The 13,154-nt window shown below is 44.5% G+C and overlaps 1 protein-coding gene across 1 annotated transcript in view; it reads right to left on the reverse strand.

Annotated features, from left to right (window-relative positions):
- Nucleotides 1–13,154, reverse strand: part of Pcp4 (Purkinje cell protein 4) — a 59,467-nt gene that overhangs the window by 25,462 nt on the left and 20,851 nt on the right. The window contains exon 2 of the mRNA XM_041673283.1: nucleotides 7,314–7,365. Coding sequence (XP_041529217.1) covers nucleotides 7,314–7,365 — 52 coding nt within the window. The remainder of the gene's footprint in view (nucleotides 1–7,313; nucleotides 7,366–13,154) is intronic.

Raw genomic sequence — 13,154 nt, forward strand, 5'->3', positions numbered from 1 at the left:
TACATAAGCTCCCAACAGCCCCCAAGAGCTTTCCTCAAAGGTCTATTTAGAGAGCTTTCTCTTACAGTTTCTGAGCCTTCCTTCCTAGAGCCTGAAACTGGAGTAGACCAGCTTCCATCTGCCCCTGGAAACACTGCGGTGGCCAGGCTTGCACCTAGTCCTGCACATTAGCTGGGAACACAGATCTGGCCCATGAGCGAGACCCACTGTCAAAGAACAGCAGACACTGTAACTACTGAGAGCTGATACTGCAGGGGTACCCCAGCATTTCCACATGCCTGTTACTCCCTGCCAAACCTCCCTAGTGTGACTCCTATGCATCTGGACCACCTTATCTTTACATAGCCTAGGCTGGAACACAAACTGCTTCTCACCTCCAGGAAACTGCTGCCTGCAAAAATCAATTCTCTAAATAAGATTAGGACTGCTTCACCTACCAGGGGTGGGGTTGGGGAATGAGAAATTTGCAAGCACACAGGTAATACTATTTCCATACAACTTATGGGATCAGATACAGAGGAGGAGCTGGTCTGCATAGGGTGCCTGCTCTGGCCCAGCCACATCACAACCGAAAATAAGGCATCATCTGACCCCAGATGAGAAGAGAAATCGTAGTCAAATCCCAGAGCAGACCAGTTTGGGGTGCAAAGTTCGGGAGGGACTTCGTTCTGTTCTAAACCTTATGGAAAAAATGAAATTTAAAGCAACCAAGCCACCATCTGCTCTGCTTCCAATAGCCCTTCTGTCTACAAAACTAGTCATCTCATTTAAAAACGAGTGCTGTTTCATAGACATAGGTGGTGCCCAACCCTAGAGCCACAAATGAAAGTCCATTGAGATGTCTAAATTATTGCATTTTTCTTCATTTGACCAAATAATTCATAAATGTAGCTTGAAGCTACTGTCTCCTGTTTTGGAAAGAGCTTGTCAATATCTTCCCAGGTCATGATATCGTTGTGGGCTTAGAAAGATCTCTAACAGCAATCTTGAGCATCATTTATCACTTCAGGTTGTCATTAATACACATGATGTGAAATGTAGTTTGATATTCAGCTAGTCTAGTCTTCTTATACCATGTTCAATGTCAAAAGGGAAAAGATGGAAAGAAAGGCGAGAGGAAGGCAAGGAACAAGGAAGGAAGTTGGTGAGGGAAGGAAAGAAAAGAGGGAAGGGGGAGGGAGAAAGGAAGGGAGGGAGGGAGAACAGGGATGAAGATGGAAGGGGAGGAAGAATAGAGGATGAGGACCGCACCTTCCTCTATATGGTTAATAACATACCAGATGTACTCATTCCAAAGAAAACCAACATCGAGTTTCTCTGAGATGATTCTTGTGTTTCAAAGTCACTACACTGCTCAACCCAAAGGGCAAAACATCTCTTTAAAATTCCTTCTGCTAACTCAGATCGATGGCAATAAATCCGGTCAGCACTAACCCCTGAGACAACCTTCACAGGGAATCAGCCACTCGTTCAACAATGCTACCCGTGAAGCAGGCTTCCTTGCAGACCTTGATGGCTCAAAGGCCTGGCTTAATAAGCAATTCCAATTTCATTCTTTACCCATCTGGATCAATATTAGAAGCAACCTTGGACATCCATCTTTTCCTCCCGGAATACAGATTCTGTAGAGGGCTCCGAGCCAATAGCACAAAGGACTCATCCCTGAGTCTCAGAAATTCTCAGTGTGTGTGTAAATTAACTGTTTCAAATAAGAAAAGAGAAGGAAATGGAACAAGAAAAAAGCTTAGATAGAGACCAGAGTGTTTTGATTTTCACCCCGCACGCTGATGTTTTTTCTTTTGTTTGTTGTTTCTGTTTTTTTATGGTATGCACAGCTGCACTCCCCGTCCTCCTGCGGGGCTCCCCGCTTCTGCAGGACAGGTTTTACTACAGCAGCAGCAGCAGAGAGAAAAGGCTCAATGACCTGGGAGATATCACACACTGTGGAACCTGATGGCTTCGTGGAAGGGAGTTTTCCATAGCCAAGTGCAATTTGGGTTATAAGCAACATAAGTTTCTGAGGTATACTTAAGGTTGTCACTGTCCCTTTTCAAATAAGCTCGAATCTCAGCTGAACTGAGATGTGTGTGGAGTGAGCCCCTCGGTGGGAGCTAGAGGTCCAATCTCTACCCACCTTCCAAATGCATTGGTAGCTCCCCCCCCCCCCCGCCCCCGATTCCTCAAAGCTGCATCCCAGGCGGCTTGGGCCTCCCTGTCTCCACGCCTTGTATAGAGTCAGGCATAGTCACATTACGCAGAGAGGCACCCGGGGTCGGAGACATTCAGTTGCCTTTCTAGAGATCACTTCTCTTCCTCTTGCCTCCTAGGCCAGCCATCCTAGACACAAATGCAATGTCACCTCAGCAGCATCCTCCAACAATGGTCTTCTATCCTGAGCATGGATGTGAGTCCTCTCTCACTGCTTGCCCTCCCCTGCACATGTGAATTCACACTGCATGCTTGTACAAATCAAATAGTGATAGATTCAGCAGATCCTAGGCACAATCAGCTCACATGGGTATGTGGGTCTTGATAACCTGTCATGCACCGAGAACAAAGAAAAGACTGCTGCTGGCTAGTGGGCGACATTAAAATACGGGTGGGGTTAGGGCAAAGAGCACTAGGCATGCATATGAGAATCCCATGTCTTCTTTGAGCCCTCACGCTCAGTGTATATATGTCTATGTGTGTTAAGGTGGCTCCTCAGTCACTCTCCCCACAGGCTTGATGGCAGAAAAATAAGAACAATATTCTCTTATGTACCAGTGGGTGGATTCTCTTGAAGGTAAAGGTAAAATAAACTTGAATTCCTTTTGTTTGGATTGTACTCAAAATAGGCAGAGGACAGAACCTAATACAAAGGAGCGCTTCCCTCATCGTCAGTGGCAGGCCATCATGGAAAGTCCCACCTTCTTCCTGCACATCCTCACAGCTCCCAGAAACTTCTCAGTGACAGCCCCGACCCCAAGGAAGAGGCGCACCTCTGGATTCCAAACCTGAGGTTGTGTTGCACTATTTGCCCTCACTAAAGAAACCCCAACTCCAGGGTGACCCCCAAGTAGTGACAGACGCTGCCCTTCAGAGCAGGGAGCTACTCTCTTCTCTAACCAGGTGGGTTTATCTGCCTTTCCCTCTCCACGCGGAATCTTTAGAAACAAATTCATCATAGCTCAGTAAAGTCAGGAGAATTCTGTCCCAGTTTTAGAAACTCAATTTAGCTTTGGGCAAGCAGCAGAGCCATCCAGAAGGGTTATTACTCATAGATCCCTCCTTCGACGGGAAGTCCCCTCCTCCTCCCCGCAGCTGCTTGTCTCTCTGCTTGTCTCTCGGTGTGGTGTCTCTCTACTTCCATTGTCAACACGGAGATTTAAGCCAGGTCTCTCTGAGTGACCAATATCAGGTCACACATCAAACATGCAGGAAAGAGATATGATTTTTGCAAGAATAAATAGGCGATTAGTACTGAGCTATGGGCATTCAGATGGCATCTGTATTTATAAACATGTTTGGATTTAATTTTGCTGTCTAGACTGCAAAGATCTGTCACTGGGGCCATGAACTACTGTTTCACCGAGGTGGAAAATTTCATCAAGGGCAGTGATTTCCAGGGTCTGATTCAGCAGACGGCCCCAGGAGCTCTGTCCATAGAGACATGGAAATCTCTAGATTATCCACATTCCAATGCCGGGCTGAAGAGATGGCCCCACTGGTTAAAGTGCCTGTTGAACAAGGGACACAGTTCAATCCCCATAACCCATGTGACTGATCCAGGCTTGGTGATACAGTCAGGTATACAAAGTTATGAGGAAACAGGTGAGTCCCCTAGACTCACTGGGTAGCCAACGTAGAAAAATCAGTGAGCTCCAGGGGAGTGGGAGATTCTGTCTCAAAAAAGAAGGTGGGGGAATAGACCCTTCACACACACGTACTTGCACAAGTGAGAGCAGATGTATACACCAAAGAAATCAAAATCCTAATATTAAAAAAAAAAACCCTGCCAACCATAGACTCACAGTGAGGTGAGGTGGGTCTGAGCATTTATTCTTCTTCCAGATGATGTAAGCTAAATTCCTAGGGCCTTTACCAGGCAACTCAGAATCCCCTGTAACTCCAGCTCCCGGGAATCTCTTACCTCTGCCTCTGCAGACACCTGAATTCATGTGCACAATGCCCAACATACACACCCACATACATACACACACACATACACATACACACATGCACATAAAAATTAAAAATGAACAGTTTCAATTAAAGGTCTTGAAATGCGGGGACACTGGGCTTCTGTGAGCTGATGTCTCAGGAGAGAGAGGGGGCGACCGGGACATTAAGAAATGGATAGGCGGCACTTTTTGTGTCCATAGATGCTATGATGATAGTGACAACAAGCATGTCTGGAGATCTTATCCCTAGCTATTAGCCCTCTAGGCACGGCCTTAAGTACCCAGCATCAGCCAAGCCCAGAAGGCAATCCCCTACACCCGTGTTTCCTGATGCAAACCATCAAACCGTAGGACCCACAGATCGCTCCCAAGGTTGTCATGGCCTTCTATTTCAAACAGAGACCTCAACAAAAATCCATATTTAGAAAAAGAGCGTGTTGGCTTGTAAACACGAATAGAGCTCGGAAGTCTTGCTTTGGAAATTGAGGACTGTGACGCGGTTCTCACAGCCTTATGGCGTCTCATGCTGCACGTGTCTGTTCTCGCGGGTCCTTGCTTTTTTAACACGTGTAGGCAGCTTCATTGGGTATTAACTGGAAACATACATTAACATAATAGATCTCCCTTGATAATTGCTCTGACAGAATGAAATAAGTTGAATTTTAATGTGATTTAATATTAAGCTAAAACAGAAATTCCAAGATCCAGAAATTTGAGAATAAGAAATTAAGTAACTTAGATTCTTCAGGGAATTTTGTTCTGCTCCTGGGACATTTTATACGCAGTCTTTTTGGGTATTTCTGGCCTTTGTCCTTGCTCATTCGCAGAGATAAAAGCCTTCAAAAGGCTTACTAATATAATAATAGTGTATCATACACAAATATATGTAAGCAGCTTTTTCTCGAAGTAAAGTATATTTTGTTTATAATAATATAAATTTAAACAGTGCCATCATCCTATAATTATCAAATAATCTTTAATTTCTTTTTGCTACTTAGAAGCAAATCTCTTTTAAGATCTACGCTTATATAATAAAAAGCCTTATTCATAGTATCTTGACTTTTTCCATTTGATTAATTTTTATACTTCCACAAAAGAGGCTCACTCCATGTCTACTGATGAGAACCAACTCTTAATTCAAAAAGTTAAATAATTATTAAACAATTAAAAAATAAAGAATAATTTTTTTAAAAGCTGGCAGAAATTGCAGTTTTTGAATGATAGAAAGGTGCATCTTCCATAAGGGTCAATCATGCCTGTGGTACAAAGCCCCAAAGCAGACATGCCCCCAAAGAACCAGTGACACGTCAAGAGAAGCCAGTGTGTGTACAGGGGCACGGGTCACGGGAGACCTGGTGCCAACCCAGCCACCACCATGCCTCGTCATCAGGCTCCAGGCTATTCAGGTATCCAGGGCTCACACAGGGACAGGAAGCTCAAAGTGTGGGGTAGGGACACTCTCATAAAAGAGATTATAAAGGATGCAGTTGGATAATAAAAGGTTTTATTCCCTTCTTAAAATCGTGTTCCCTCCCAGGTACACCGTGGAATTTTCCAGAGGCTGCACATCATGGGGCATTGCAAAAGGCATGCATCAGCAGACAGGAAAGCTCTGCAGGTCTCTGTCGGGCAGACATCAACAAGAGATATAACACACCCCTGTTCTCTGCACTGGGTATGTCTGATGCTTTAGAAATAGGTAGTTTTCATAAACAAGTGTCCCTTGAATAGATATATAGAATGTTTATTCCTATTTATTAATAAGCAAGCTTTGAAAACTTGCTCTACTTTCACTTCCAGATGAGGGACCATCTCTAGTGAAGCCGATACGCTCTGAAGGTCGGGGGGTCTTCTGGCATACTTAAGGTCACAAGTCAAGTTATAACAACAGGTTGGTGACCGTGAGGATAGGTGGACTCTAAAAACCATAGTCCTGATGCTGTGAGAAGTTGTGGATACAAACTTCAGTTGATGGATGGATGGATATACCTGTGTGACCAGGAGTGTCAGCGGAGGCCTCAGTGAGGCATAGTTCTGACGCCCTTCCTCATTTAGAACCAATAGCGTCAACCCTCCTCCTCCCTTATAGGTTCCTTCTTGCCCTGCCCTCAACTTTCTGATCTCCTTCCAGTGCCCTGCATGCTCCCTCAGACCTGCACAGGAGGCAGAAATTTTCTGGACATAAAATGAGGCATCCTCATGTTCAGGAAAACCCAGCATCCCTCCTTCTCATCCTCCACTCTGATAAGGTCATTGTCACTTCAACAACTCTGGCCGTGACCAGGACAGTACAGCGGGATGTTCTCCCCTTGAGTCTCATTTGTTATCCAAACTTTGATTGGTGGACACCAGCATCCCTTACACCCAGTTGGAGGCAATAGAACTTTTCCAAAAAGAAGACGACTATGTTTTGTAATTCATGAAATTTAAGAACATCTAGAATCTAGCATCCCCAGAGCAACACTGTTGTCCCCAGGTATTGTGTGGAAAGGGGCTCACTATTACATAGTGTCCTCTGTCCCAAATCCAGCTCTTCCAAACTAGTCTTTAGTTTCTATAAAAATGTGAAGTTTATTCCTACAACTGAAGATTGTTCCCAGTGAATCCTGGAGAGAAGGGAGGTGTGTGCTCTCAGCACCCTATGGTTTGATTTCTGGGTGACTCTGCAGTAAAAGCAAGAGCCCTGCCCCAGCACCACCGCAGAGACCAGAGACCGGCACTGGGTTCTGAGTGCTCCAGAGGGCAGAGCCCAGTTCCCCACCCTCCTTCCAGGAGTCGAGCATTTCACAGTTTTCAAAGCACTTATCTCATTTGATCTCATTTTAGCCTCACAACAACTCGGGTGGATTCTCACCAACCCTAATGAAGAAAGCAGAGAACTATATTTGCATTGTAATTAACATGTTGCCCAAAATGGGAGTCCTCTCTTCTGGGAGGGAACCGGCTCTTAGCATCACATTTAGCTTGCTTGGCTTTTCTTTGCAAAGATGGACCACAAGGCTCGCTGTGAGCTGCTAAAAGCCACTCGAAACTAAAGCACTGGTACAAATAGCAAGCCGGCTTGGGTGGAGGGCACGGTTCAAAGTTACGCATGCCCAGGGAGACGCAGATGGGGTTGGGGAGGCAGCAGGACCTTTGCAGCCATCTTACCATTATCTCCCGAAGTCTTGTCTTTTCCGTTGGTCGCTCCAGCGCTTTGTCTCTGAAAAACATTTTAAGAAAGGAAAAAGAAATGATCAGACATATTTAGGACTATCTTCATCTTTTCTGTTCATTCAAATACCTCTCATATCACATTGAGTTCAGAGTTACCATAACTTAGAAAGTTAAAGCACGGTGCTGGCGAGACCAGGAAACAGTGAATCCCGGCAAGCACCTGCTGAAGCTGCCCATCACCTGGCTTGCCAGTGCCCACTGCTGGCTGAAGACCACTCAGAAGCAGCATGAAAAGCCAGATGGTGAGGGTTGTTCATTGAGCATAACCTTATCCAAACAGAAGAAAAGTAGGCAAGACTGCGTACCAACCCCAGGGCTGCCAAGGCTGGCCACGCACCACTGTGTTCTCACACCAGGCACAAGGGACTCTTACGTTCACGGTAGGGACTCTTATGTTGCTCGTTCCTCCCCAATACTTATGCACTTTATCTATCATTGTCTATGCCTGTCCCAGGGATTTCCATTTGTCCAGTTTGGCCAGAAGTATGAAAAACATTATTTTTATACCTTTTTATAGCTATTTTTAATACCATTTTTATTCTTTGACATTTTTGTTCAGGCATATATTAAATTTTAGTCATCCCTAATTAAACTCAGTATGAAGAAATAACTTTTAAGGTTAGATTTTCTTCAGGCTGGGAGATTCATTGAGCATTCTCAAGTTATATATAAAACATACATAAATACATATAAACAGGAAGCCTGTCTCTTCAAAGCTTATTGTGGCCTATGCGGTTATTTTGATGCATGGAGGAATATGCAGCCTGTCAATCCAAGTGTTTGACAATTGTCAGGAAGCGTCAGTTTGAGAAGACAGGAAGAGGCTGCAATGGCTCTAATTTCTAGGAGAAGGAAATGGGGCCGGTAGGTAGCATGGAGCCAATGGTGTCCTGTGGAAATTACCACTGTACTATAACTACAGTAAAGGGGTCTTGGAAAGACAGACAGCTATCAGAAAAGACAAGTCACCAGAAGTGACCACTAAGAAGTCATGATGACATTGGAGTTCATGCATGAGGCCCAGATCAGCCTACAAACAATCTCCTAGGAGGGGTACCAGTGCCCTTCAGTGCTCAGTGTTGTCATAAGGAATTTGGGGGTCATTGGTCAATGATGACTGAGGAACATGGATTATCCGGATTCTAAGCAGTGTAAACCAACAGAATCAATGATAAATATGGATGTCAATACAGTTGAGCGTCCTGCAAATGCTTACTGTCCTGAGGAAATGATTACCTAAGAGAGCACACCGAAGGGCACCCCACCCCCCAGTATGTTACCCACACTTTCAGCCCACATCCTTGCTAAGCTTAAAGGTCAGCGGTGCTGTGCTCCATCCTGTGAGACAACCCCTCTCTGAAAGGAACCGGGAGGAAAGGCGAGATGACAGGAAAGTTCACAGAAAGCTGGCCCCTTCTTCATATTTAATTTGAAACCTTTGGGTTTCCATAGTGATAGGCTTGCCATTGTTCGACCCCCAGCCTGATATCAATTGTTCCTGCCATGGCATTCACCCCTACCTGGCGGAAGCTATAACACAGCCAGACTAATTTAAGCCAGAGAGCAGTCCTTGCCTAGAGCAAATGTACAGGTACCAACAGCCATTTCTTTTTGTCTGTCCTTAATTTGATACCGCTGCTTGTTCTCTGTCGTACAAAGCTGGTAAGTGTGTGGCTCCTGATGGAAACTGAACCACCCGGATCAGGGACGCAGCCGCCACCCCAGGTATGAGCCAGCCCACTATCTCAGCCCTTCCTTGAATAAGTCATAGATGGATGAAGATAAAAGGGAAATTGTGCAGCATTAAAGGTGAGATTTTTCGGGGAAGAATGAAGACAAATTAAATGGGATTCAAGCACAAAGAGGGTGCAGGCCCTGGGCCATCAGTTTTAAATGCCTAAACACCAGTACCTTTCAGGTGCCACAAATGCCACCTAGCTCCATAAAAGATCACATTTTAGAACCAGGGGGAGACTGAATGAGATGTGCACAGGGAAGAAAAAGAGGTATTCTTTCAGGATTTCTAAGATGAGGGTTTTTATGTCGGCTCTTGCACAATGGAAACAAAATGGAGGTGATAGATGTCGTGAGAGATGCCGTCTCAGATAAGAAAATGATCCTGACAGAAAAAAAAAAAAACACATCCCTGAAAGCATCTTGTTTCAAAATCCTGGTGACATTTTCAAGACTGAGTGCAGTGGAGGGTGCCCAGAAGCTTCCAGGTCCCCACAGTCTGGTCCTCACAGGTTTACTGTCCCATTTTATGGGGTGACCTGGGACCATCAGACACCACCAGCTCTGTGGATTCTGACACTGTCTTTAATGAGGTGCATGTTCCCATCAGCCTCGTCAGCCTCACCTTACCCACTATGTCCTAAGATACAGAGCAGAGCTTTGCACAAGGCAAAGCTGAGAAGTGCCGAGCCCGGATTATACCCAGATGCCAGGTACTCTTGTCCTGCTCTTAGCCACTCTGCAAGAATGTCTCTTCGCACTATGTGCCACATGTGAGCCACCACCACAGCTAGGGAAACCAAAGAACGGAATTCATGCCTTAAGGCTAATGTGACCTCATTGGCACCCATGGGGATCAAGTATCGAGAACACTTAGATCATAGAAAGAAGTAGTTAGACCAATAATAAAGGTCTGAAGTGTAGGATGGTTGTGAGATTTTTGAGCTTATATATAGCACAAATACCAGAGTTAAATTATTCTGAAATAAATGACCGTGTGGCTGGAAGAATGGACAGGTGGATCAATGGATAATTGGATAAATGAATAAATGTAGAAGTTAATGGAGGTGCTGGTGGATGGATAGGTGAATGGATTGATGGATGGATGGATTATTTAATAGGTAAATCAATAGATGTGTGGGTAGATGGCTAGATAAGTTAATTGGTGGATGGTTGAATAGATGGATGGATCAATGGGTGTGTTGGTCATTGGATAGATGGATGGATCAATGGATCAATGGGTGGGTTGGTCAATGGATACATGAATGGGTCAATGGCTCAATGAGTGGGTTGTTCAATGGATCAATGAGTGGGTTGGTCAATGGATGGAACAATGGGTGGGTGGATCAATGGATGGATGAATGGGTGGATGGATGGATGAGTGATGACTGATAGATGAACACATGTTAGTTGAATGATAGATATGTGGATGGGCATGTCTGTGAGTGAATGGATGAACAGACAAAGTTTTTCTGTAAAGAAGAATGAGGAAAAATGTTATATTTAATGAAGTAATAGAAACATCTACCCTTGGGAAAGAGGCTGCCATTTCATTCCAGCCCCACTCTCACCCCAAGGCAAGAGAAGAGCTGACTCTTCTCTCCATCCTCCATCAACTCCAACTATGACATCATCATCCTGATACTACATTGCCCACTGAACAAAATATTAAGAATATAATCTATCATGATTACATCAAGTGCTAAAGGAAACAAACACAATGAACAGGCAAACCCTGTTTCAGGAATTCTGTGTCCTTCTCTAAGAAGTCAGAAATGGCTCAATGTATTGTGATACCATTACTGTCATTGAGTTCAAATGTCCATATAACAATATAATATTGAGCATATGCAGAAAGCAGAGACACTCTAGGTAAATATATCTAGCTACAATTTAACATCCCAATTGACAAATTACCACATTGTAAGTCAGGTATTGAAAGTATAGTTTCAGAACAGTCCAGAAAACCAAACACTAGTCTATCTGAGAGTTTTGAGGGCATGTCCTGCCACCTAAATCTGACTGGGTGTCTTTAGGGGACTCTAGAGAATTAGTCAAAGGCTGTGGGCACCGAGAACAGAGGAGGGCTGGTGATGAGAAGCGAATTATTGTCTCTTCTGGAGACAGGGGTGGTGCCTTGGAAGCAAAAACTCAGCCTTCATCTCACCCACATCAAAACCTGTGCCCTTGGACCTCTCATCATTTAGTCCCAGGAGAAGCCTATGGAGTCTGACTATCTACTTTGTCAAAGGTGCTGGACCAGGTGTTCTGCTAATCTCCTGCTCCATCCCAACCGAACAAGACCAGGTTCATAAAATACTCCTGTTTAGGATCCCCTGGACTCTCTGTTACTCACAAACATGGCATCCTGCTCCATAGAATGAGTGTCTGGGAGAATGACAGTCTCTTTCACCTTTGCCATCTGAAGTAAGCATCCCAGCTACAGAAGGCAGCTCCGTGTCTGCCCTCATTTGGTGCACAGCTCTCTCTTCCGACATGTTAAAGTCATGTCCCTGTCGTCATCTTCAGAGCCTCATGTAGAGAATCAGAGGACCCGCTATGGCCAAACCTTCTACTCAGTTTTGTTGTTACCATAATAAATGGCCAGACTACCAGTTCATAGGCCATGTAGTATTCCTCAAAGACTCCAGTTTTAATACTGACCTTAAGTTACAATTAGGTGTGTTAAGGACCCATGTGACTTCAAAAGAACAACATGAAATCCCCTTTCGCAAGCCCACATTGACAGTTGGATGTATCTAAACAGTCTGATGAGGGGATAGGACAGAGAGCCCTAGACAGAACTGCTGCTCTAGGTTAGCCATCTGTAGATGCTCTTCAAGAAACTTTGACATGAAGTTTTTCTTCTCCACCAATGATCAGTAATAAAAATAAAACACGTAAGAATGTAATGAGCCTTAATTAAAAGAAGCCTAAACAACAGTTGATACTATCAATGAGGCCTGTGCCTTTAAATATTCCTTTTGATAGTTTAATTTATTCCAAGTATCAATTAAAAGGCAAGAGAAGTAGTCTAAAGATACAACTTCTGAAATAATTTTCCTGGACAGTCTTACTGCATAAAGATCTTCAGGATCTTTATATGTGTATACGTGTGTGCATATGTGTTGAGTGTGTGTATGTATGAGTATGTGTGTATGTAGTTAAGATGTGTGTGAATATGGTGTATATGTTTGTTTGTGCACGCATCTGTAAGTATGTGGTATGTATGTATATGGTGTGTGTGCATGCATGTGTGTGCCTATATGTTTCATACATGTGCATGTGTGCGATGTGTGTACATGCATGTGCATGTGTGTGATATGTATGTTTGTGGTGTGTTATATGCGGTGTATGTATATGGTGTATGTGTGTGTGTTGTATACGTGGTGTGTATGTGTGTGTGTGTGTGTGTGTGTGTGTCTTAGTCTACATTTCCCAGAATGCAGAGCCTGAGGCAAACATTGTTCATGCTATAATTTTAGCCAGGGTGATACCTGAGTAAAGGAAAGAGGCAGTAGAAGAGGCATCCACTATGAGGATGCTTCCTCAAGATGGCCATGATTAGATGCAGGTCACCCTCAAGAGCTGTTCAGGTTGTGAGTGAGGATGAGGGGCAGAGGAGGCACAGGAGTTCCAGTTCAGCACTTCTGCCTCTCTGATCAAAAACACCCCACAGAGCTCTGATTCACACTGTCTCTGACTGTGCATGTGCCCGGCTGAAGGGGGGTGGTCCCCAGGAAGGGGGTAGGGAGATAGATATGGAGGTATTTGGTGTGGACAGGCGATGATGCGCTGCAATTGTGCACATGCCCAAGCCCACGCACGACTGTTGGCCACGCAATTCCTCACAGGCAAGGGCTGCTGTGTCACACAAGAGGCAAAGGGCTCAGGCCCCGAGCCTCACTGGGTGAACTGTCTCCAGGCTAGTTGCAAGGCCATGAATGACTGCTTCGCAGCAGATATCCACTGACTGAAAAAATCTCATCAATTTCTAGGAAATAGTCGGCACTTGGTTTATTTATTCACGTACTTTGAGCT

The sequence above is a fragment of the Microtus oregoni genome, unplaced genomic scaffold, assembly GCF_018167655.1.
Source record: "Microtus oregoni isolate MIOR12 unplaced genomic scaffold, Mior012 000023F_ref0000262, whole genome shotgun sequence".
Taxonomy (NCBI): domain Eukaryota; kingdom Metazoa; phylum Chordata; class Mammalia; order Rodentia; family Cricetidae; genus Microtus; species Microtus oregoni.